Source organism: Arvicanthis niloticus, chromosome X (genome assembly GCF_011762505.2).
Source record: "Arvicanthis niloticus isolate mArvNil1 chromosome X, mArvNil1.pat.X, whole genome shotgun sequence".
NCBI lineage: Eukaryota > Metazoa > Chordata > Mammalia > Rodentia > Muridae > Arvicanthis > Arvicanthis niloticus.
In genome coordinates, this window is record NC_047679.1 from 25,601,633 (window position 1) to 25,628,451 (window position 26,819).

General features: G+C 41.7%; 2 protein-coding genes and 1 pseudogene across 9 annotated transcripts in view; 1 reads left to right on the forward strand and 2 right to left on the reverse strand.

Annotated features, from left to right (window-relative positions):
* Ctps2 (CTP synthase 2) overlaps positions 1 to 26,819 on the reverse strand; it is a 118,861-nt gene that overhangs the window by 36,786 nt on the left and 55,256 nt on the right. For all 7 annotated transcript variants that reach the window (XM_034485895.2, XM_034485898.2, XM_034485902.2 and 4 more), the window contains one exon: positions 7,225 to 7,321. In XM_034485895.2, coding sequence (XP_034341786.1) covers positions 7,225 to 7,321 — 97 coding nt within the window. The remainder of the gene's footprint in view (positions 1 to 7,224; positions 7,322 to 26,819) is intronic.
* Positions 11,207 to 11,736, reverse strand: LOC143435537 (large ribosomal subunit protein eL21 pseudogene; annotated as a pseudogene).
* S100g (S100 calcium binding protein G) lies at positions 18,697 to 21,212 on the forward strand. 2 transcript variants are annotated; one of them, XM_034485903.2, is made up of 3 exons: positions 18,697 to 18,805; positions 19,097 to 19,237; positions 20,992 to 21,212. In XM_034485903.2, the coding sequence occupies exons 2-3, from the start codon at positions 19,106 to 19,108 to the stop codon at positions 21,097 to 21,099; spliced, it is 240 nt and encodes a 79-aa protein (XP_034341794.1). In that variant the 5' UTR covers positions 18,697 to 18,805; positions 19,097 to 19,105; the 3' UTR covers positions 21,100 to 21,212. The 2 variants fall into 2 exon arrangements, with proteins under 2 accessions (XP_034341794.1, XP_034341795.1); XM_034485904.2 differs by having other exon boundaries at positions 18,698 to 18,805; positions 20,995 to 21,212.

Sequence of the window (26,819 nt, forward strand, 5' to 3'; positions counted from 1 at the left end):
TGACTCTGGCTGTCCTGGAACTCACTCTGTAGACCAGGCTGGCCTGGAACTCAGAAATCCACCTACTTCTGACTTGTCTGCTGGGCTTAAAGTTGTATAAAGCAACTCTATTTCTTAATAAGAAAAAGCAGGCAAAGACCCTGAAAGAAAGGAATGAAGCTTTCTCTTTCTTTCTCTCTCTCTCTCTCTCTCTCTCTCTCTCTCTCTCTCTCTCTCTCTCTCATAATGAGTATATTTTACATATACATCTGTTAAGTGTGTACATGGTATACATACATCTTCAGATGGGTATATGCATGTGTGGAGGCCAGTGGTACTTGTCTGGTGTCTCTCTCAGTCACTCTCTACCTTACATTTTGTGACAGGGTCTCTTACTGGCCCTAGAACTCACTGATTTAGATAGGCTGGGTGGCCATAAGCTCCAGGGATCTGCATGTCTCCTGGCCCCTTCTGTGCCCCACTGCTGTGGTGACAGACGCATTCCACCTCAACTAGCTTTTACATGGGTCCTGGGGACCTGAACTTGGATCTTCATGCTTACCCAGCAGGTACTTTACTGACTGAACCACTTCCCTAGTCCCTGAAGTCTTCTCTTAAAATGTTACACTTCTGGAACTGGAGAGATGGCCCAGCAGTTAGGGGCACCAGTTGCTCTTCCAGAGGATCCCTGTTTGATTCCCAGCACCCACATGGTGGCTCAAAACTGTGAAGAAAAAAATCTTTTAAAAGTATCCAATTTTCACCTTAGCCACAGCTTTCGCTTGACTCCTATAGCCTCAACTCAGCCATCCTGTTGGAGACAAACATATTCAACCCTGTTAACTGGATAATCCAGACACATGTTCTTTCTAGGAACTGACATTTAGTTTGAAAACCACATTCAACACAGACTAAGATTTGCTTCCCTTCCTGGATGCCTTGGTGTGAGACTTGACTATAACTAATTAAGACTAGGGTCTGTGACACTAACAAACAAGTTGTCACCCATCCCCTACATAAGCTCTGAACTTTGTGTCAATTCTTGGTGCTTTATACATCACTGTTTGTGTTCCGTGAAGAGCCATAGGCAAAGCAATGGTTTAATAACCAGCATCAGCAGCATACCCACAGCCCTCTGTCACCTCATCTGACCGTCTCAAGCTGTACTGCCTTCTGAATTTGTCCTTCAACACACCACATTTTGTTTTTATCTTTTTAATTCATTTATTGTATGTGGGGTGGCATTCATGTGCCACAGTGCACATGTGGAGGTCAAAGGACAACTTACAGGAAGGAGTCAGTTCTTTCCTTCTACCCACCCTATGGCTTCTGGGGATTGAACCTGGGTCATCAGGCTTGGTGGCAAGCACTTTTACCTGCTGAGCCAGCTCACCAGCCCAGAGGGATTGCCTTTCATATTGACCTACCCTGGGCTGTTTCTCACTGACTTCAATTAACTAACAATGCCATCCCGGGGACAAAAAACACATTATCTAACTTTAGATATAAAATGTACTTTTATAATTGACGTATAACAGCATGCAATAAAGTACATAAATCTGAAAAGAGAGTTCTGGGTGACCCTGGTATCTGTACGATGTGTGCTTTGAGAATTATATTTTGGGACTGGGAGTTGGCTTACTGAACAAAGTGCTTGCAGTACCAGTATAAAGACCTATCTAAGTTTGGCTCCCCTGAACTCACAAAAAGCTGGTTGTGGTGGCGCCCATCTATAATCTCAGTGTTCCTGTGAGGAGATGGGAGGTGGAGACAAGAATATGAGCAGTTCTAGGAACAGCTAGCCTGAAGTACTCTCACAAAAGAACACACACACACTATTTTTTCATTATATTTTTGAAGTCAGGCCTTATGGCATAGGACTGTAAATCCAGCTACTCCAGAGACTGAGACAGGCAGATTACAGGTTCAAGGCATGCCTGCATTATGGAGTGAATTTAAAGGCACCCAGGGTAACTTAATAAGACCCCCATCTCAAAATAAAAACTCTCAAAAAGTTACGTTTTGGAGAATAACTTTTTAACAGTGGGACTGTAGGGCCAGGGAGACACTCTCCGTAGAAGGCTAAAAGCCAACATATGGGTAGTGTCACAAGACCTGCTTCTGACTCAGGCCACCATTTCCTCAACCAAATATTAGAGATGCGGGATTAAAATAAATGGCTTAGTCTTTACTCTCTGACACTCAACAGAAAGTGAGGAAATACCATCTTTTATTCCTGTCCCTCCCATGTGCTGCTTCGTGTTCAGACCACAATTCAGCCAGCCCATCACAAGCAATAACCCCTCATCTTTGTTCAGTTTCTATATTTCAAATAGTTGGAAAAGATTTCAGAAGACACAGAAAATGATCCAAGATTACATTTCAGTGTCCATCAATAAGGTTATATTGTCTACCTGTACAGCATGGTGGCTAGTCCTTTTGAAAAAAAGATGTATTGAGGTTATTATCATGCTTAATTGTCTATACATCTGTATGTAGGTGTGAGTACATGAGTATACATGTACATGAGTACTGGTGTCTAGAGAGAGCAGAGGTGTCAGATCTCCTGGAGCTGGAGTTACAGGCAATTATGATCTGCCTGATATGGGTGCTGGGAGTCAAACCAAGGTCCTCTGGAAGAGCAGAATGTGCTCTGAACTCCTAAGCTATGTCTCCAGCCTCGATGGCTGGTCCTTCATTGGAAACATGTATCAACCACCGTTTTAGATCATTTGGGTGATAGACTTAGGGACAGGAAGATTTCCCCCTGCTAACAAAACCTGAGGCCTAAGCAGTCTATATGCAAGCAAACCAACAGTTGGAGAGGAATAAAGGGGGCTATGTAGCAATGGGAAAAACTGCAGAGTCAAAGGCAGCAATGAAGAGTAACTTCTCGAGAACACAGCAAACAAACTAAGAATATGAGAAGACAACCAAGAATGCGAGACAGCAGCAGGTAATTACAGTCTGAACTCACTCACCCTCCTTCCAAACAATCTAGCAGAATTACCAGCCATAAACTGTTCATAGCTTTGAACCTAATAACCCAACTCCTGGAAACCTGTTCTGAGAAACATTCAAAGGAACAAAAAGCCTGTGTGGAGATCTCCCAATCAGCATTTTTCTTATAAAATGCTGGAACCAATCTGATTATCAGGAGAAAATGAATCAGCACATTAGGGCTCCTTAACTTAAACACTATCTGCCCAGGGCCAAGTACATGGTATACATCCGGAGTCCTTAGCACTCAGAAGACTGAGGCAAGAAGACTACTCTAGACCAAGAGTTCAAAGCCAACCTGAGTAACAAGATCTGAGGGGTTGGGGGAAAGAAGGAGGATGGAGACAGGGACAATGACAAGCAATCTGATAAAGGCAAGAGGTGTTCAAGGTCTTTGCCTATATAGTGAGTTCCAGGCCAGTGTGGACTAAATACATGAAACCCTGGCTCAAAATCACAGCAACAACTCTGTGTGTGTGTATGTGTATGTGTGTGTGTGTGTGTGTGTGTGTGTGTGTGTGTGTGTGTGTGTATACACACTATGGCTGCTGAGAAAGGGTGGATCAGATTTCTCCAGAGACAAGCTCTTTGACAGGTTATCCACTCCCAAGGTGTCAGCCCTAAACACATGTACATATTAGTAAACACTAAATGGACTCAGTAGGTTACACACATACAAACACAAATATTAAGAGAAGAGGACATGAATTTAAGAAGGAGTTGCATGGATATACACGAGAAATTGGATTGGGGAGAGAGGTAAAATGATGTAAATCTCAAAAAATGAAAAACTTAAAATTAATACATATATACTAAATTCCCAAAAAATAGGCACAAAAGCCAAATACATGAAAAAGTTATGCTACAATAAAATATAAATATTAAGCACAATGAATTTCAGAGAAGACCAGAGATAATCAAACTTAGAGAGTCATAAACATTTTAGAAAAACATCTGGTATTTTAATGACCTTTAAGGCAGCTTTGACAATCACATACACATACTATCGTTAGCCCTTTTATTTAAAGGCCCCTGCCCCACTTTGAGACAGGCAGGCCTCAAACTTGCTATGCAGCAGAGTATGTCCTTGAATTTTTTGCAGGGTCAGGGTGGAGGGGGGAGTGAAAGGGGAGGTTCAAGACAGGGTTTCTCTGTATAACAGCCCTAACTGTCCTGGAACTCAGACTGGTCTCAAACTCATAGAAATCTGCCTGTCTTTGCCTCTCAAGTGCTGGGATTAAAGGCATGTGCCACCATGTCCTCTTGCTTCTTTCTCCTGAGTGCTGCAATCACAGGTATGCACACTATTCCATGCATGGAATGGAACCCAGGGCTTCATGCATGACAGGCAAGCATTCTATCAGCTGAGCTGCATTCTCATCTCTGAAAGCCCTTGAAACAAAACCAAACAAAACAAAATACAATTTCAGAGGACACAGGGCAGAAACAAGCTCCTGTGAATCCATTTCTCACAAACCAAGTAAAAGATGACTACCGGTACCTTTGTCCAAATCAATTTATACTTATACTCTGACTCAGAAAGAGTGAATCCGGTTTTCAAAACCATTATTGGATTAACAAGTGACGTAAGAAAACCAGGAATTATCCCTCAATAGAAGAGTGTTCAGGCTTTATTCTGCTGGAGGGCTTTCTTTTATTAAAGAGCTCTTTACTTCCCTTCGTCTCCCTCATCCAAAGCACTGAAAATACAGGCCTACAAATCAACTTGAAATCAAGAAAAGAAAGAAAGAAGAAAAGAAAGAAAGAAAGAAAGAAAGAAAGAAAGAAAGAAAGAAAGAAAGGAAGGAAGAAAGAAAGACAGAATGAATCAATCAATCAAAACACTGTCAAAATGGCTAATCATTTTGTTTGGTTGGTTTTTAGTTTTTTCAAGATAGGGTTTCTCTGTGTAGTTCTGCCTGTCCTGGAACTCATTGTGTAGACCAGGCTGACCTTGAACTTTCAGAGATTCTCCTACCTCCCAAGTGTTGGGATCAAAGGTATGTGCCACTACATTCAGCTCAAAATAGTCAATCATTTTTACAGGTAGCATAGGCAAATGTACTTTGCTCATTCCAGCCTTGCAAAAATGTACTGACTTGAAAAGAAGCATCTAAAATAAACATGTCAGCTTGTAAAAAAAAAAAAAAATAAGATCCTACAAAATCAATATGCCAACTAGGGAGCCAAAATCCCATATAATGTTATAAGGCTTTTTTTGGTTTTGTTTTGTTTCGTTAAGAAATGACATTCTATAGAACAATGGGGAGAGTGTTGTTATCTCTTACTACAACATTTGCCAGAGACACCATGGGAAGTTAGTCTCACCAGAAAGAGAAGCAAAACGTTATACCTGCTAAAACCTACAGGTTCATATGCCACCTGCCTTTTGTAACGAAACACAATTTAAAATAAAAGCAATCAGGAACTGGGGATGTAGCTCAGTTGGGAGAGCAAGTACCCTGGGTGTGATCTCCAGCACTGCATACACTGGGAGTGGCTTAAAAGGGAAGGGGAAGGCAGGAGGATCAAGGTCATCCTTGGTTACACAATGAGTTTGAAGCCAGCCTAGGCTATATGAGTCCTTGTCTCAAAAAAATATTTAATGAATACATAAAACTAAAACAGTCAAATTTAATAAATCATTGATTAAAAAGAGCCCATAAGCCCAAAAGCAGACACTTAAAAATCTGGTACATAGGGGCGGTGGTGGCACGCGCCTTTAATCCCAGAGACAGAGGCAGGCGATTTCTGAGTTTGAGGCCAGCCTGGTCTACAGAGTGAGTTCCAGGACAGCCAGGGAGACACGGAGAAACCCTGTCTCAAAAAACCAAATAAAATTCTGGTACAACCACACAATAGACTATTATATAGCCATTACAAGAAATTAAATATTAATACATGCCACAGCATGGATGACACTTGAAAACAGTATACTAAGTGATGGAAGCCATGAGAGACCTTATTTCATGTGGTTCCATTTGCACTAAAAAGGCCAGAATCGGTAAATAGGCTGAGGGGGTTTGAGGAGGTAACAGCTGAGGAGTACAGAATGTCTATTGAAGGTGATGACAACGATCTGCAATTGTCACTACTGATGGCAGAACAACTTTTGAGGATATCCTAGAGATGGCTGAACAGCTCTGTGAGTACAATGAAAACCAATAAACTAATAGATGAATTATATGCTCTGGGTATTATGTCTCTGTAAAAAAATATCTCTGGTGCTTTGTTTAAGCTTCATAAAATTCATGAAGGGCCATGGAGCTGTCTCTGTCTCAGAATGTAAAGGACAGACAGACAGACAGACACACACACACAGAGTTTGGTTTGTTATGTTATTTTGTCCTATATAGACTTTCTCAGCCCACTCTGAAACCTCTTCAATTTTGCTATGGCCTCCTCAACTTGTATTCCTTCTGTAACAAGTAGGGAGGTATACAGATATATTTACTGTATGCTATGAGATATGAGAATTAATACCAGTCATTAAGATTGGCATAAAGGTGCATGGAGAGATAGCTCAGCAGTTAAGAGCACTTGTTGCCCTTGCAAAGAACCCAATGGATTCCAAAACCCATATCAGGCAGTCTACAACCACCTGTAACTCCAGCTCCAAGGGAACTGACATGTTCTTCTGACTTCCAGGGGCTTCTTGCACTCACACATACATATACACATACACAGACACATATGCATAATTAAAATAAAATAAATCTTAAAAGGACAAGATTGGAATAAAGAACTTGCATTCACTTCAGCCAAATAGGATTCTGTCATTGAAACCGCTAAACTTTGCTATTCAATAAATGCTAACATTTCCGAATATGTTCATTTAGGTTTCCGGCATAACACATGATACACTGACTCAAACAAACAGAAAGGAAACAGTGAAAGAGGGAGCCATTTTTAACACTGGTCCATGAACTCAAAAAAGACTTAAATTTGTGTTCATAGTCCTAAGAGAACTTCTGCAGGTACAGGACACAGTATGGCACCCATTGTCATCTGATCCCTAGGACACTGTTCAGTGGGTTAGTTTGTGTATAGCCAATACTCTTGAAAATGAACTTGAATGAGAAGGGATCAAATGCCTCAAGTGACAGGCAGCAAGAAGAGGTGGCTGGGTGAGAGCCACAGCTGCTGGAAAGAGTAGGGTTGTGCATGCTCCAAGAGGGATGGTCCTGGCACAGCCATATGAACCACCCCAATGTCCTGTAAGAATCAAAACTCTGGAAAACTTACTCAGTATGGAATTTTCAGATGTGAAAACAGTTCGTCTTAATCCCAGTCTCATTGTTCCTCCCAAATCGCCAGGGTTGTGTTCAGGCATGTCAATTACCTGGAATAAAATAAGTCCAATTTTACCATCTTGCAAGGATGTCATTTCTTAAATTCCCAGCTTTCATTTTAGAGAAACACTTGTTAGGAAAAGATTCCCTTGAATACTGTATCTAATCAGTTGTCCCTGTGTTCCAGGCGAGAAGCAGCCACCGGACATGTTCTCAAACTATAAACTCCGTATCACTGATTCTCATCTCTCACTCCAATCACTAACAAAACAATTTATCAGGGAGCTGAGTATGTAACTTGATTGGTAGAATTCTTGTCTAGCATGCATGAAGCCCTGGGTTTGATCCCTAGAATGTCATAAACAGGGAATGGTGGTATACATCTGAGATCCCAGTACTCAGGAGGCAGAGGCAGGAAGATCTCTGTGAGTTCTGGTCTACAAAGTGAGTTCCAAGACAGACAGGGCTACAAAGTAACATTAAGAGAGGAAGAAAGAAAGAGAGAAGGAGGGAGGGAAGGAGGACAGACAGAGGGAAGGAAGAAAGAAGGGGGAGGAAGGGAGGTAAAAAAAGAAAAGAAAAATGAAGAAAGAGGGCTGATATAGCTCTACTGTTCAAGTACTGGCCCAGCAAGAACAAAGCCCTGGGTTTGATTTCCAGTACCTCATAAACCAGACATGGTAGTTAAACATCTACAATCCAACTCCAGCACTAGGGATGAAGAGGCAGGAGGATCAGAAGTCCAAGACCATCCTTGGCTACATAAGGACTTCTAAGCCATCCTGTGATGCAAGAGACCTTGTCTCAAAAAGATACAACAAAACAAAGAGAAGAGATCTTGGGAGATAATTCATCTGGTTAAAGTGCCTTCCATGAAAGCTTGAGGACTTGAGTTAAGATCCTTCCTAGTACCAAATAAAAGTCAGATGTGGCAGCACACATAAATACCTATGTGTAACCCCAGAGGTCTCACAGCCAACTAGTTTATGTGAATCAATTAGCTCCAAGTTCAGTGAGTAACCCTGTCTCAAAAAAATAGAGCCACTGAGAAAGACACCAGACATCGTCATCTATGTCATGCTGCATGCACATGTATACACACCTACACAAACACATACTTACACCAAACTCTACCTATATCTCTCTCTCCTCTATTCTTGTACTTCCTGTGAATCAAAAACCCAGCAACACTGCTGATGTCTCCTTCTTCATATGCAATCTGTCAAGTCCCATTAATTAACCCCTCCACACCACCTTGTCCTAAATGAAATCCTTGTAAACTCGGAGACCTCTGCTCAGCTGTCCATGTCACAGAGCCATATAGCCTCTGTCTGTGGCCCTGCAGAAACCTTTCCTCCTCACTGGCCTTCTCTCAGCCGTCTGCTGCATGTCTCTGTATGAGTAGGGCAGTTGTAGCTTTTCTTTACTGGTGTCTTTCCAGACAGTGGAAATGAACTGAAGGAAGAAGCTGAATGAGTGAATGAATGAATGAACCCCCCCAAAACCAATTTCAGATCTCTCTTCTGAATCACACCACTAAAACTCAGAAAGAAGGTGCTTATAAAATCTGCTCTCACTGACCTGGTAATTCCTTTTCCTCAGTTCTGTTTACAATGATTCAGTGTCTTATTTTCTTGGGGTTTTCTTTGGGGGGGCTTTTAGAGGTTTGGGGTTTTTTTTGTTTTTTGAGAAAAGATCTCACTGTAAAGTTCTGGCTGTCCTGAAACTCACTATGTAGAACGAGATGGATTGAGCTCACAATGATCAGTGTACCTGTGCCTCCTAAATACTGGTGTTAAAGACCTCTTTGACCACACCCAGTCATGTTGGGTTTTATTTGTTTAAGTTGTTAGATCAGAGTGCAGTTGAGTAAGTCAACCTATTCTATAATAGAATTGCTCAGGTTTCTCATAGAAGATCCCTTATGTCCACCCCTCCACACACAATATCACATACAGCTCTAAAGGAATCTTTAACAACTGGAATTTCTTAAAGGAAGAATTTCTAAGAAAATATCTGATCTTATCAGTACCTCCAGAAAAAGTTTGAAGCCATCTGAACCCTGGGACCCAAGCAAGCTCCAAGAGTCACTGAGGGGAAGGACTGAGAAAAACTGGATTATACCAGTAATTGGAAGGAGTGCTTGCCAAGGACAAGGAAGTGGGCTTCAAGCAGGAATCTGACATTAGACTAGAACAAAGAATTAATTTCAGGTAGGAGTCTAAATCATAGGCTACAACAAAGAAGTAATCTCAGGCTGGAATCTAAATATTAGGCCAGAACAAAGAAGTTCAGACAGGATTCTAAATTTTAGGCTAGAACAAGGAAGTAGGCTTCAGACATGAAAATGACCTTGGGCTAGGACAAGGAAGTAGGCTCAGATATTTTGGTCATCCTGATAAGCCTTTAGAAACAGTGATCACAGGAGTGTTCACGTAACTGGGATAAATGCCTTGCTTTTTCTTTGACTATTTGTGTTTATTGTATTGCTTGTTCCTTGACTATTTGCATCTATTGTATTGCTAGACTCTCAACCTAGAACTGACCTTAATACATGCATGTAATCAGAATGGTATAAAAGCATAAAGGAAGAGGGGGTATAGGATAGGGGGTTCTAGGGAGGGGAATTGGGGAAAGGGGATGACACCTGTAAATAAATAAAATATCCAATGAAAAAAAGGAAGGAGTGCTTGATTCTGAATTGCCCTAACTCTTAGCGTGTCTCCCTCTCTTCTTTGGCTGATTAATGAGGGCTAGATTAAGTGTTACTCAAAGAAGGTGAGAAAAGGCATCCTCCAGCTTAGGAAGCCAAACTGCTTCTAAATTGCTCAGCCCTTTGTAGGGCCCTTTCTAGGAAAAGGCAGGTAAGTTCACAAGAGCTGCCACAGACTCCTAAAAAGTTATATATATATATATATTCAGATTCTAAGTTTCCATTTAAGTTCCATTCAAGTTCCAATACAAGTGCTAAAGTCCCCTGGTTTCTTGTCAGAGGTGCACTATGAATCTTCAGACAATTCACCCTAATTTATTATATTGGGTCCAGTTACCTAAAGTCTTTGAAGGTAAACTGCTTCAGTTTCCAGTGACTATGGTAATTAAGGAATAAACTGTTCTGAGCTATTGAGAATAGAGTAAAATTAACCAATTAAGAACAAGATGGGACAGTGCTAGAGAGATAGCTCAGTAATTAAGAGAGCATGGTTGCTCTTGCACAGGATCCAGGTTCTGTTCCCAGCATCACATGGTACCTCACAGACATCCTTACCGCCAATTCCAAGAGATCTGATGACTTCTTCTGACTTCTGCACACACAATATCACATACAGCTCTAAAGGAATCTTTAACAACTGGAATTTCTTAAAGGAAGAATTTCTAAGAAAATATCTCATCTCGTCAGTACCTCCAGAAAATGTTTGGAGCCATCTGAACCCTACAACCCAAGCATGCATGTGGTGCACATACATATATACACGCAAAACAATCAGACTCATAAAATATAAATAAATAATTTCTTTTTTAAAAAAGGGTCAGGTGCAGTGGCACACAATCTTTTTTAAAAAGAAGGAAAGAAAAAGAGAATTTTAAAGGGGGGGAGAGGAAGCCTACATAATAAGGCTATCTCTAAATTTAAAAAAATAAGAAAATTAAGAAAGAAGAGGAAAAGTTTAAAGATAGATAAGATGGATGGATGGATGGATGGATGGATGGATGGGAAGATAAAACTTAACTAACTTGCCTTTGTTCATTATTAGGTATGAGATTTGTAAATATCTCCAGACTCAAAAAACTCAATTCCAAAACTGAAGTGTAAGGGTGAGAATGAAGAGGAGGCAAAGACACTGGCCACCTAAGGCTATTAAGTATTCCTCCCACACCAAAGGAAATTTGAAAATTCCTTTGTTTTTAAGGAAAAAACTCTGCAGTCGGGTCTTTTATTTCTCTTTTGTACACTGGGCCATGAATTTGTATGGAATGGACTCCAGCAGCTCGGGTTCTTTCCCGTTCGTCCTCACAAAGTGTGCCTCTCTGGGTGGCGCAGTCTGGCGCTTCAGCTGAACCCAAGTACCCTTCTCTTTGGCTTCCTTCTTCTTCTGATCGTTTTCCATCCCCCGCTTCAGGAAGCTGTGTCTGCTCTTCGAGCGCTCGATGTGCTCAGTCTGCACACTGATCCTCTTGGCCAGAATCTCGCCCTTAACTTCCTTGTTTACAATGATGCGCAAGGCATGCTGGGTGACATTGTAGACTCTTCCAGGTTTGCCATGGTAACGTTTATGGGGCATTCCTTTTTGAACAGTACCCATTCCCTTGGTGTCTACAATATCACCCTTCTTGTAGATTCACATGTATGTGGCCAAAGGAACAACTCCATGTTTCATAAAAGGCCTAAAGAACATATACCAACTGCCTCTCCTCTTTCCCTTTGTGTTCGTCATTTTGGCGAGTTAACTGGAAGATGGCTGCCGCGGCCCTTGAAAATTCTTAAAAGACCAATGTGATAACAATGATTTTGAAACCTGAAGCTAGAGACCAGGAGAAGGAGGCAGTAGAGTTGAGGGTGTCAAAGAAAGGGCTTAAGATTGCTGACTTTTTCATTACGTACAGCAGAGCACTCATACATAAAATCAATTAAATAAGTAGTTAATTAAAAATAAAAACAAAAATGTACTAGCTAGAAGAGCATTGGAGAGAGAAACATGGGGAGGGTCTCATGGTGGTTAGGGGGATTTGGGTTGGATATGATCAAAATGCATTATACACACACACACACACATACACACACACATGTTTGAAACTGTCAAAGAATACTTTTCCTTTTTTGCTTTTTTGTTGATTTGGTTTGGTTTGTGGGGGTTGATTTGGAGGCTGTTTTGTTTTGTTTTGTTTTTCAAGACAGGGTTTCTCTGTGCACCATGGATGTCCTAGAACTCAGTCTGTAGACCTGGCTAGCCTCAAACTCAGAGATTTGACTGCCTCTGCCTTCCAAGTGGCAAAAAAGCATGTGTCTCTATTGCCGGCTCACAGAATAAACTTTAAAAAAAACACTCTAAAGAAGTGCTAGCTAACAGAGGGGTGAGTGGAGAAGAAAGATGTTGAAGATGAAAGAGCAAGGGAAACAAACATCAAGTCTAAATGACACCAAGAGCAGCAGGGAAAGAAGAAAAGTACAAAGAGAGGCTACAAGGAGTCACTGGGGAGGAAGGATCAGGAGTGGCTTCTCTGGGCCTGGTTCCCATGGTCTCATCCAGAGACAGACAGAATGACAGCTGGGAGCAAGCATGTGAGAGCCACTGTAGAAGCAGAAGGCTGGGGAAGTGTGGTCAGAGAACACAGTGACTTAGTTCTCAGACAGCATGACAAGCTCTAAAGATGGTAGCTGGGAGTCTAAGATGTAGTTCAGTTGATAAAGCACGGCCTAGCAGGATTCACTGGGTCTGAGCCTCAGCACCACATAAAACAGGATATGGCTGTACTGCACAACAAGTTCAAGACCCACCAGAGCTACATGAGACTCTGTCTCAAAAAAAGATAAAATGGCGAGAGAGGGGGTTCGGGAGGTAGATAGCTAGTGATGGCCTCTCCAGTTATACAAGCAACCTAATTAGGTAACAAACAGAACCAAAAAGCCTAAGAGAGGGGAGGAACATGGTTTAAAAGCATGCTGATTTCATCACTGTCAAGTGCTTAGTAAACCTCAAGTACCTTTATATTTATCCCCAACATTTCCAAAATATTACAATTTGTACATCTGAAAGGAAAAGGCTTCTTCCTTTGCAAAAACCATTGCTATGGAACACTATTGGCTATGATCTGATCCCCACATTCTGTCCTTTCTTGAAACAGAGCCATACAGGCTACAAAAAAAATTTAAAAAGATCAATAAATTATAAAGCTTTTGGAAATGTAAAAGCGTTGCACAAGGATAACTATGGCACTAATTAACCTTGACTAAGATATTCTGCAACCTTGATAAAAGTGTAATGAGTTCAAGTCCTTCAGCGTCCCAGGGCACCTGAAACCAAGAGTATAGAAGTCTGAGTCTTATCAATGATGAAATTCCTTAATGGCAGTGTTTATGGGGCCTACCTAACTACGTCCAGGGAACTGGTTCCTTGTCTGAATATTTCACTTGGAAAAGAACAGGAACATTCTACTCCCAGAAGACCTTTCCCAGCTGCCTCTTCCTCCTCTTCGTCATGTAAAACATTACATTCATTTACAGTGTGGTTTTGTATGGGGGTGCTTGTGTACCACGGCATGTGTGTAGAGGTTGGAAAACAACTTTCGGGAGTTGGTTCTCTCCTTCCACCTTGTAACTACCAGGGACAGACCAGGCTTGGCAGCAAGCACCTTTATCTTGCTGAGCCATTTCATCAGCCCTTCTTTTTTGTTATTTGTTTCCTTTTTCCAAGACTAGTACTTAAACCTAGAGCATCACACACAGTAGGCAAACACTCTGCCTCTGAGCTACATCCCAAGCCCTATTTCTACTAATTTTTCCAGACTTTCCTGTGTGTTCCTCAAGTGTTCTTTAAAAGATTCTCTGCTCTGTTCTTATCCTACTGTCCACTGGCATTTGGGGGGGGGGGGGCGCGCCTTTTTTTAAGCCTTACTATGATTTGGATTCATTATCAGTCATGTTGAAGACATGTATGTAAGTAGGAACCAGCTTTACAGCATTAGTATGTTACTTAACAGTCTTGCTACTTGCTACAGCAGCCTCTGTCACTCAAATCCAAGTGGAACCCTCCCTAGTGGCCCTCAGGTCTCACATCATGCATGACCCCTAGCTAGCTACTCCTCATGGATTCAAACCTGTACTTTCTACCTAAGCTACTCTAAATCCAGGCTCCTCCACTCCTCATTCCCCCACCATACTGCCACACACAGACCATTTCTTCATTACATGTCCAAAGAGGCTATCTTCCTACCTCACCACAAACCCCCACAATTTGGGGGCATCCTTCAATTGCCCTATAATCAACACATTCTCCTCGCCAAATAAATAACCTATATATTGTTAATTTATTTCCCATACCTTTCCAAAGATGTCCACATTCTAGTTCTTGGAACCTAAGAACCTGTGACCTTTTGTGACCTAAGAATTTACAAATGTGATTATGTTAAAGTTCCTGGGGATGTGGGGATGAGCCTTTCTTGCTGTGTCATGACATAAACCAGAGAAGAGAGGCAGGCTGAACTCCTCATTTCTAAGGAATTCACCCTGCCACGGATATTTATTCTGGGTTCAGAGTGTGAACCCACATAATCATGTAAGACCCTGACAGAGGAAGGAAGGATGGAATCAGAGGTGAGAAAGCAAACATTGCAGACAGACTGGGAGATGTTAAGCTTCTGGCTTTTAGGATGGAGGGCATATCCACAAACAAGCAGCCTCTAGAAGGTGAAAAAATAAGCAGTCTCTCTCGTAACTTCAGAAGGAACACAGCCTGTCCATCCACTTTAAACTTCTGACCTACAAGCCCAAAAGGGAGTAAGTTTGTGATGTTTCCTGGTACTGCGTAAGAACTATTAAAGCAGCAACAGGAATCCAGTACTGTCCTGTTTGTACATCTATAGACCAAAGGGAACACTATCTATTTCATAGTGTTGTTACAATGATTTCAGGAGGCTGTAGAAGTTGAGTGCCCATAGTTTAAAAAGAAAGCAAAACAAAAGCCCTCAGTAAGCACTGGCTCCTATGCAGAGGCCTCTGGGAACTCAGAACCGAAGACTAGCACAGGCAGGAGATGCACACGCCAGCAAAGTGGAAAAGAAAGCAGAAGTAGAAAGGAAAGCTGGAAGTAGAAAAAAAAAAGGAACTTTGATGGGCCAGGGAGGGCAGGCACCAAGTAAAAGCCAAGTAAGGGAGACAAGTATGCTGCCAATTTTAGGAACAACTAAAATTATCCTTTTAAATAACTTCCTTAGAAAGGATGAGTTCAGGGTCTTTTAAATCTCAAATTCAAAGATAACATACTATAATAGCATTTCACACCCTCTTTGTTTTGTGGGGACTTGGTCATCAGTAATACTAATACATTTAGTAATACAAAAAAAAAAAAAACATTTTAAAGACAAGGTCTCATGTAGTCCAGGTTGGCCTCAAACTTCTTATGTGTAGCAGAGGAAGACCTTAAACTTTGGATTCCCCTTCCTCCAGCTCCCAAGTGCTAGGACTACAGGTGTGCACCACCATGTCTAGCTTATGGGGTGCTGGGGACAGAACCCAGAGCTTTATACATGTTAAGCAAGCACTCTAGCAACTGAATTACATACCAACCAAAAAGGAACTTTTTCCTTCATGCATTCCATGCTATTGATTTTGAGCAGAAAACATGGCCACAGAAGCCACAGATGCCCAGAGCACTTGGTCTTCCTGAGGGAGTAAAAAAAACAAAGTCTGTCCAAAGATCAAGCCTCTCCGTTTTTCCATTACCAGTCTTGTACCTGTCATTCTTTCCCATTCTGTCATTTCAAGACACACTCTTTTGAACACACCCTGCGTTTATTGCATGTTTCCATACCCTGTTAGTTAATGTTTCATGGGACTATTAGTGGATTTCGTGTTTCTAACTGCCGGGTTACCCTCATGCCTTCGAGTGCAAAGATAAAGAGAACAATAAGCTGTAAGAGATAACCACTAGAGAAGACAAGCATGCAAAAGAATGAGGAGAACCACGGGGTGTTTTTCAAATTCTGTTGGTGCTTGCTACAAGCCTGAGTTCTGACAGGCGGCACTGGGCCACTTTAAGCAGAGCTCTTCCCTTGAAATGAGCGATGTGGAGCCTAAAGGACTGCTGGCCTGTATATATTATGCATTTTTATACTTTTACACATGATATATGGCACGATATGATTTAAGAAAGTTATATACGACATATCATATAATCTACTTATATTTGGATTAGATACAGAGATTAAAATCATTTTTCAATACAGGCACAAAGAAATATGAAACCAGTGAAATTCCACAACTTATTCTCAAATGACTGATGAGGAGGAAAAGTATTGGCCCAGATAAAGGGAAAGCCAACGTGGAAATGTTACCAGGTAAAGGCTCTAATCAAAAGCTGTCCTTCTGCATTATTCTTGCCACTTCGCTTTAAATGTAAAACAAAACAAAAAACCTTAAAGATGTTGCAGTAAGGCCATCCATAAGGACGACTAAGATTCAAGGATCAGGAAGGAGTCCAAAGGTAACCTGAAGAACATTGTGACTTGGGCTAAACAAAGAGATTTCGTCTGAAAAACCAACAGCAACCAAAAAAAAAAAAAAAAAAAAAAAAAAAAAAGATGTTGGAAGAAAAACTATGATTAGTCACGAAAACTTACTTCCTCCCAGGAGACTAGATCTTACATGTAAAACAAGCAAAGGAACAAACCAACCAAAACACTGGAAAATTTCTAAAACTCTTTTAAAAACATTGCCCAAATCAAGAGTACTACTATGTAAAATCATCAACTAGAAATAATGCCTCTTAGACATGGTAGCACACACCTGTAATCCCAGCACTGCTGAGGTAGAGACAGAGGGATCAGGAATTCAGGGTCATTCTTGGCCAGACTGGGCCATATGAGAGACCCGGTCTGTAAAAATAAACAAATACAGAGTTTGGAGATAAAATTCAGTGCGTAAGAGCACTTCCTTGCATATATGCACAAAGATCTGAGTTTGGATCCCAACACCCATGTAACAGGTCAGGACTGGCTGTGTGGGTGCCTGTAATGCCAGCACTATGAGAGAAGGGAGCAGATAGGAGGTTTACTGGGCTTGCTGGCCACCAACCTAACTCAGGTTCCATGAGAGACCCTATCTCAAGGGAATAAGGTAGAAGACTGATAGTGCAAGACACCTGACATCCTATAGACCCGCACACACATGTATATATATGTATATACCACACACACACACACACGACAGACAGATCTACCTGCCTACTGACAGACTGACCTACAGTGCCAGTAACTCCAACAAGTAGGTTAATACATAAATCTGTACTAGAGTCAGATAAATTACAATAAAACAGCCAAAATCTATGGAATAATAAATACTCAGGATTGACCAGAATTGTGTAAGCAACACCACAGCATTTCATATTTGTTCTTCAATGTAAATAAGATCCTAAAATTTTAAAAGTGAAAAACATCTGGGCAAAATATAGCCCAATAGTCCAACCCTGAATTTGTAGGTAATATACTGTAGGTCAGAGAAAAGTCTAAGTGTCCAAGTGTTTAAAAGCCATTGATGGACTTCTAAAGTCAATCTGAACCCCCTACCTGTGAGTTATAATCAGCATTAGAGTAATGTCCCCTAGAAACGTCCTACTTATTTCATAAACAGAACTCTTTCCAGAAAAAAAATCAATTCCATCTCTAATTTCAAATCCTGGCTATTCCAAAAGTTCCAAAATTTAATTGTTTAAGTACAAGTCCAGTGTTTTCACGAGTTTTCGAATGATTTAACAAAATACATTTTGTTACAAACAGGAGAACTATAGCTGGGCATGGTGGCACAAACTGCTCATTCCAACACACAGGAGGCCAAAGGAGGCAGATCTCTAGGACTTCAAGGCTACCTTGGTCTATATAGCAAGTCCCAGGCCAGCCAGGAGTAAGAGGAATGGAAGGAGGAAGAGTGGGAGGGAAGAGGGGAGGGAGGAAGCCAGAGAAAAGGAGGAAGGAATGTAAGTATAATGAGAAATAAAAAGGAGAGCTGGGAACAATAATCGAAAAAGAGAAAAAAACTGTGTGTTTCTCAGAAATCACTTTGCCAAATAAAATGAGAAATTTTTATCTATCTTCCCACTTCTTAAACCTGCTTCTGAAGCAACCGTTGCCCCTCATTCACTCAATGTAGTAAATGCTAAAGAGCCTAGCACGAGCAAAGCATCAGGATAACTTCCAGGGCCATTCTCTATTTTTTTTAAGATATAATTTTTATTTTATGGACATTGGTGTTTTGCCTGTATGTGTGTCCATGTGAGGGTGTCAGATGTCCTGGAACTGGATTATAGACAGGTGTGAGCTGCCATGTGGGTGCTGGGTCCTCTGGAAGAGTACCTCTTAACTGCTGAGCCATCTTTCCAGCAACCCCCGCCCCCGGTTTTGTTTTATTAAAAGCGATATAGTACTGTCCCTCTGTGACAGATTTTTTTCCTGAATAGGAGATTTTTTTTTCAAGCCTAAATCTGCTATTCCATTGCGTTTAGAAGTGTGAGCTGTGCGCAAGTTCAAAATCCTATACTGGAGGGAAAATACTCTAAAGGAGAAGAAAATCCAGGTTTTACCCTTGGGACTCTGAACCATTAAGCAATTGTTGAAGTAGCTCTCTATTGAAGCTTGACCTTAATTGAGAGTCTTAAGCTTGGTTTCAGAAACCATTAATCATTACCCTTAAATAGTAAACAAAGGGGAATTTCATAATCAGGGTGGTGTGTCTGTGAGGACTATAAAAGAGTGCCTCCTCGGCTCTTCATTGCTCTCACCTGTTCCGTCTGACTCTTCCATCGGTTGCACTGACTGGTGAGCAGGTCAGTGTGATCCTAACATGCTCTAACTTGTCAGGGACTGGGGGTGGAACCTAGGGCTTCCAACGGCTATGTTCCCTAACCCCTAACCTAATTGCTTTTAAAACATACTGGAAACCACTAATGCTATTCCCACCTGTCTCTTCTCCTTTCCCCTTTCCTTATTTTCCCCCTTGTCTTTGCCAAGGGGGCAGTGGGAGGTGGGAGGGGTCAGGAAAACACTGTTGGCAACGCTTGGTATAAAAGCTCCACTTCAGCTTTTTTGGTAAATCTTATTTTCTTCCCAAATTACAGAACAGCAAAATGAGCGCTAAGTCTCCTGAAGAAATGAAGAGCATTTTTCAAAAATATGCAGCCAAAGAAGGCGACCCAAACCAGCTATCCAAGGAGGAGCTGAAGCTGCTGATTCAGTCAGAGTTCCCCAATCTCCTGAAGGTGAGTGCACACCTGGGCAGCCAGTGGCAGCAGCCTCTCTGGTGGTGGGAGAGAAGCGGTAGCTGAGGGCTGAGGGCTGTCTCTGAAACCCCTGCGGGGACAAGGCCACAGAGAATCCAGGGCCTAGCAAAGACTAAACAGGCACTCTATCACTGAGTTACAGCCATAATCCACAGAACTTTTGTGGTTTGTGCACACACACACACAGCTGAAAATATAACATTATAATCTAGTGTTTACTAATTTTCTTTTTTTTTTATTTAATTTAGTTTTTACTTATTTACTTTACATCCTGTTCACTGCCCCCCCCTTCCCGGTCAGCCCCTCCCACAATCCTTCCCCCATTCCCCCTTCCCTTCTCCTCTGAGTGGGTAAGGGCCCTTTGGGTATTCCCTCACCCTGGCACATCAAGTCTCTCCAAGGCTAGGTGTAACCTCTCCTACTGAGGCCACACAAGGCAGCCCACCTAGAAGAACATAGCCCATGTACAGGTAACAACTTTTGGGAAAGCCCCTGATTTAGTAAGCTGCACATCTGCTACATATGTACAGGGAAGCAATTCCTAATTTTCTTACAATTCAAAATAACATTATGTCTGTGTTGCTGGAACTTAAACCCAAGACCTCAGATATGTATGTGGATCTCTGCTGCATAGTAAAGTATATATACTTAACACTACTGGAGTGTCCACATAAAAATGGTTAGATGAGAGTTGGAAAGTTTGGTTTCCAGTAGGCACATGGTTGCTGACACTCACTATCTGTAACTCTGATTTCAGGAGATCCAATGCCCTCGTCTGGCTTCTATGGTCCCAGACACACATGGCATACATTCATAATATGCATACAAAACACACATACTCATAAATTTTTCTTTAAATTTTTAAAAATAAATAAATCTTTTAAAAACTGGTTACATGATCAACTGTTAGAACTTTATTGTTTTTGAAACAGGGTCTATGTAGCATAGTCTTGCCTAAAACTCACTGTGCAGTCCAAGCTAACCTCAAACTCAAGACAATTCCTCTGCTTCAGGCCTTCTAAGTAGTCGGGATTACAAGTTTGAGCTACCAGGTCCAGTTTGAAGAACCTTTTTAAAGATAAAGAAATTTAGATCTCATAAAAATATATCAAAATGCAGATTATAACTATTAAATGATAATAATTGTGCTATGTAAGTGTGCAAATTGTGTAAACAACCAGGGGATAGAGAGATGGCTCAGTGGTTAAGAGCACAAGATGTGCTTTCCAAGAGACCTGGACTCAAATCCTAGCACTCACGTCAGGTAACTCACAACCACCTGTAGCTCCAGAGGATGTGATGCCATTTAATGGCCTCTGAGCACAACTGCACTCACATGTACACGCCACACACAGGCACACACATATACACAAAAGAAAGTGTTTGTAAAGACGTTGTATTGTGAGCTTCTAATCTCAGAGCTCTGGAATCCGTAGCAGGCGGGTCTCTGTTGAGTTCAAGACTAGTCTGATCATAGTGGATTTCAGGCCAGCCAGGGCTACATAATGAGACTCTTGTCTCAAAGAAAAATAAAATAAAGAGAGAATCCCGAAAGCATGGTTCCAGCTGGAGCTGGTTTCACCACACCTATCATCAGATTGTTAGTGGCACGTGACTGAAAACGAGGCTGCTTTCTTGGAAGGAAAATTCAGTGCCTCTAACTACAGAGATGTGCTGCAGTATCCTAAGTAGATTTTTCTTCCTTCCCCTATCCCATTCTTTCTGTCTAAAAGCAGGCTTCAAGTACTCTAGACAATCTCTTTAAAGACCTGGATAAGAACGGCGATGGAGAAGTTAGTTACGAAGAATTCGAAGCTTTCTTCAAAAAGATATCACAATGAAGAAGCCAGAAAGAAGGAGCTCTGCCACCACCTACTGATTGAACCCTATCCAATCCTGAAGATCTAGCTGTGAGATCAAGATACTGTTAATAAAGCAAATTCTGGGACATGTCTCTCTTGTCTAGTACTGACTCTTGATTACTTACATTTCAGAAGAACCTTAGCCCGATGCACCTACTTGATTTTCTAAACGTTTTTTTGTTTGTTTTACATTTATTTATGTATGTGGTGTGTGTTTATTGCACACATGTACTGTGAGCAACTACATGCACCAGCAGCTCATAGTACATGTGTGGAAGTGAGAAGACAACACGGAGAGAAGGTTCTCTCTCCTACCATGTGGGAGTGGGGGCCAAATTCTGGTTGTCAGCCTTGGTGCAAAGTGCCTTTTCCTTCCTGAGCCATCTTTCTGGCTGCTTCAGCTACTTTCAAGATTAAAAAGATGAGTCATCAGACCCTAATTAAACTCAGTAGGTCATACACACCAAAATATGGCATAAGATTAGAAGGGGGTTTATTGGAAAGAGGATAAATCTCATCGGGAGAAGGAAAAGGGAATGAGGCAGAGTAATGGATGAAAAGGACTAAAAATCATCACATACATGCATAAAGCCATCAAAGAATAATTTTTTATTTTAAAAGTAAAATATTTTTGCCAGGTATGGTGGCTTATGCTTGTATTCTCGGTATTTGATAGGTGGAGGCAGGAAGACTGAGTTCAAGGTCAGACTCAGTTCCACAGAGTTTAAGGCTACCCTGGGCTACATGATACTGTCTGTCTGTCTGTCTGTCTGTCTCTCTCTCTCTCTCTCTCTCTCTCACACACACACACACACACACACAGAGAGAGAGAGAGAGAGAGAGAGAGAGAGAGAGAGAGAGAGAAAGACACACACAAAGGTTTGTTGCTGGGTTATTTTTTTAATTCCTTTTTATTTTGTGTACTTGCCTGACTGTGATATATGTGCACTTTTGTGCCATGCCTGTGGAGGCCATAATGGGTATCAGATTCCCTGAAACTGGAATTACACACCACAGAAATAAACAGCTATGAGGGTGGGTGGAACTGAACCAGGGACCTCTGTAAAAGCAGTGAGTAGCTCTGAGTCATCTCTCCAGCCCCTTACAAAAAGACTTTTTTAAATGAGATATATGTGGGTGGCATGAGTTAGAATATATATATGTATATATATATGTGTGTATATATATATATATATATATATATATATATATATATATATATATAGACATGACAGTAGAAAGGAAACATGTTAGGTGTCGGCGAGGTTCTGGGGAGAACTGGAGGGTAGGTATGTGTGGGGGATGTGAAGATATAAACTTGCTAGAGGAAGAAGTGGGCCAAAGAGTGAGGAGCCACAGGCTTCTGCAATGCCTTGAAGAATCTTGATCTACTGTACACAGTGTATGATCTGACATTGTTCCAGGCATACCAGTGAGACAACACAAAGGACCCAAGGCCAGGGCAGTGGCTCTGTCCCCTGTCTTCACAGAAATCTCCATGGGGGATTGAACCCTCCTCTACAGACTCATGGACACGCGAATCAGTTTCTACCAAACAATATAGGTTGCACTACAATTTGCCTTGAGTACTTAAACATACCATAATTGGCTAAAAAGCAATAATATAAGCTCATGTGATAAACAATAACATTAAATCAGCACTCTGATGCTAGTCTCTGGAGGCTGAATCCCGGGCATCATGGGCTCCATCTCCACTAACCACCCCCCCCCCTTTCTGGTCCCTGTTCCCATGGGTATAATCAAGACACAATACCATATGCATACACAAAATGTGTGTGAGCTGTCAAATAATAGAGGTTTTTTTACTATTTTTTTATATTTATTTATTTATTTTATGTATGTGAGTACACTGTAGCTCTCTTCATGCACACCAGAAGAGGGCATTGGATCCCATTACAGATGGTTGTGAGCCACCATGTGGTTGCTGGGAACTGAACTCAGGACCTCTGGAAGAGCAGTCAGTACTCTTAACCGCTGAGCCAACTCTCCAGCCCTTTTTTTTTTTTTTTTAACTTTTTAACAAAATAAACATGGGACTAAAGATAGCTCAGGAATTAAGAGCACTGGCTGCTCTTGCAGAGGACCCAGATTTGGTTCCCAGCATCTATATGGTGACTCACAACCATCTGTAATTCCAGTTTCAGGATATACAACACTCTCTTCTGAGGTCTGTGGGTACCAGGCACACATGGTACCATACATATATACATGCAGGCAAAACATTCACACCTATTAAAAATAGGTAAAAATGAAACTGCACTATACATAAATATGTATAGGGGCAAAAGTGGGGCTAGGGAAGTAATATAATAAACTATTAGAGATTGTTAGCTTAGCATGTATATGACCCTGGGTTATCTCTAGTACCACCAAAATTAAAAAGAAAGAAAAATGCCAAATGTGATACCACATGCCCTAAATCCCAGTACTGCACTTGGGAGGCAGAGGCAGGCGGATTTCTGAGTTCGAGGCCAGCCTGGTCTACAGAGTGAGTTCCAGGACAGCCAGGACTACACAGAGAGACCCTGTCTCGAAACACCCCCCCCCAAAAAAAATCCCAGTACTGGAGGCAGAGATAGGTAGACCTCTGTGTGAATTTAAAGTCAGTCTTGTCTACATAACAAGTTCCAGGCCATCTAAGGCTATAAGGCAGGACTCTGTCTCAAAAAAAAAAATCCCAGATAGGCTAGAGAGATGGCTCCATGGTTAAGAGTGCATATTGCTTCTGCAGAGGACACGAGTTCCAAATATTCACATCAGGTGGCTCACAACTACCTGTAACTCCAGTTCTGGGGGATTCAATGTACTCCTTACAGCATCCCCAGGCACCTACACACATTTAAACATACCCCACATATAACATACATATACACACACACATGCACACACACATGCATACATATAATTAAAAAGAAAAATAGAGGCTAGAGATTGTTCAGCAAGTAAGAGCACTGGCTGTTCTTCCAGACAACTGGGGTTGGATTCCCAGCACCCACATGAGCACCAGGCACACAAGTGGTGAACAGATATAAATATATATGCAGGCTAAACCTCTATAGACATAAAACAAAATAAACACAAAAATTAGAAGAAAAAAAGTCCAGGATACTTCTACAATGTTGCCAAAGAATATAAAAATGTTATGAAGGACTTAGAAGGAATGCTGGGAAGGCAGATCTCTGGGACTCACTGGCCAGCCAGACTAGCCTACTCGGTGACGCTTGCCTTCTGGCCTCCACAGGCATGCCTGTGAATGTACATGCTTGCACACACACACAAGTGTAAACTGGGTATGTCCATCAAGTTAGCTGCAGTCATATCCCTAGTAACCTTAAGGTGACCAGTGAAGCCCACACCTAGTTTGTACAGAGACTGGATAGGACACAAGCTAGACAGGGACAAGCTCATCTCTGGGGAGTTTCGTAGCAAGTGTCTTTACCTTGGAAGACCAAATTTGTATAAAGATCTGTTCACAGCACACAGCATGGGTGGCCACAAGGCACCAGACACAAAATCAATAGGGCTTAATGACTTGGAGGGGGTAGGGGAAATGTATTCAAATATGCTTGGATATGTGCTAAAATATCCAATCTCAGCTGGTGGTGCACACCTTTAATCCCAGCAGTTAGAAGGCTAAGGCAGGAGGATCTAGAGGTCAACTGAAGCTGCACAGCAAAACTTTGTCTCAAAACAATGTGAAATGCACACTAGAAATTAACATGGTGTCTGCTTCTTGAGAGAGCAATCCAACTTGATGCCTTCTGCTCATACTTCCATACCTTCTGCTCACTTTCATGCCTTCCTGACAGGATGGAATGTACCCCCTCAAACTGTAAAGCAACATATAGACGTAATGTAGCTTTTGTCAGGTATTAGCCACAACACAAAGAAAAGGTAACCAAGACAACTACACGTTAGGAGGGGACTGGGCAAGATGGGGGCAGGGATGAGAGCACCACTTTTCACTTGGTACAAGAAGAATAACGAGGGGCTGATGAGATTGCTCAACAGGTCTAGGCTGCTAAATCTGATGCCCCGAGTTTGACCCCCCAGGACCCACATAAGAGAACTAACTTCCACAAGATGTCCTATGGCCTCCACCTGTGTCATGGGATAGCTGTGGGGGCATGCACACGGATGCACACACAAAATAAATAAATGTTTAAAAACTATACTCACCAAATACAAGAGAATGATTTTTAATTGCTGAGTCACTAACTTTCATAATAAGCCACTCTGCCTTCTTTCCTTCTGACAGTCAGAAAACAAACTATCTTAACCTTGAGAGTATACTTGTGATTTCCGAGGAAAGAATGCGGTTACGGAAGTTTCCCCAATAATCAGACATCATTGCAATCTATGTTGTGTATTCAAGAAATTAAGTAGCAAGAGGAAACACTTGCTTCCATGCCTGATAAGATGGCTTCAATCCCCAGGATCTGTGTGGAAGAGGGAGAAAATTTACTCCTGCCTCCCACACATATAAATGCAGTAAGAACATAGACAGGAAGGTAGGTGGGTAGGTACTTTGACAGGTTGTGGGTTGATTGACTGATAGAAAATGAAGCAGAAGAAGAAAAAAAGCAAAAAAGATCAAACAACAGTCAAAAAACAGGAGCTAGGCACCTATCATCTCAGGATTTAAAAGGTGGGAGCTAGAACATCAGGAGTCCAAGGTCATCCTTGGCTACATAGCACGTTGGAGGCCAGCCTGGGTATATGATACTCTGTCCCCAAAAGCCAAGCAGGGGTGGCACATATCTTTAATCCCAGCACTTGGGAGGCAGAGGCAGGGAGAATCTCTAAGACTGAGGCCAAGCTGGTCTACAGAATAAGTTCTAGGACAGTCAGGACTGAACAGAGAAACCCTGTTTCAAAAAAAACAGACAGAAACAGAGAAACAGAGACAGAGAGAACAGTGCAGAATACAGGTGGTACATGCCTAGGCAGAGGCACCCTGGTTTACAGACCAAGTTCCAAGACAGCAAGGACTACACAGAGAAACCTGTCTTGAAAAGCCAATAAGCAAACAAACAAAGTTCAAGCATAAAAGCTTAAGATTTAAGCATAGAACAGTCTGAATAAAGCTAACTGTAGCAAAAAAAAAAAGATGTAAGCATAAAAAATTAACCTTAAAGAAAGGTGCCTTCTAATCCCTCCACCAAGAAATAGAGCAGCATGTCTAGGTATGTAGCTGTGCTGGCTAGTTTTATGTCAATTCGACACAAGCAAGAATAATTTGGGAAAAGAAAACTCTATGGAACATTTTCTTATGTAGTTGTTGATGTTGGAGGGCCCAGACCATTGTGAGTGGTGATGTGCCTAGGCAGGTGGTCCTGAGTTGTATAAGAAAACGGGCTCAAGCCATGGGGAGCAAGCCAGTAAGCACCAATTCACTTCTGCAGCCTCTGCTTCATTCCTGCCTCCAGATTCCTACCTTGAGTTCCTGCCCTAACTTCCCTGGATGATAGACTAGTTGTAATAACCCCTTCAACCCAACCACTCCCACCTCCATTGCTTTGAGTAATTGTAGGGTATTTATGTAGCTGGGGGATAGAACACTGAGCACTTCATGTGGTAGAAAAGCACACTTGTACTACTGAGCCACACCCACAACCCCCGAATGCTGGTTTTAATGGGAATCTGATCTCACCATCAAGTTTATTATTGGCTCTGGT

Bases quoted from the DNA above. Each gene is read 5' to 3' on its own strand.
- S100g (XM_034485903.2), top strand. From the start codon at position 19,106: ATGAGCGCTAAGTCTCCTGAAGAAATGAAGAGCATTTTTCAAAAATAT. The intron at 19,238-20,991 runs GTGAGTGCACAC...TCTGTCTAAAAG, and splicing joins AGTTCCCCAATCTCCTGAAG to CAGGCTTCAAGTACTCTAGA.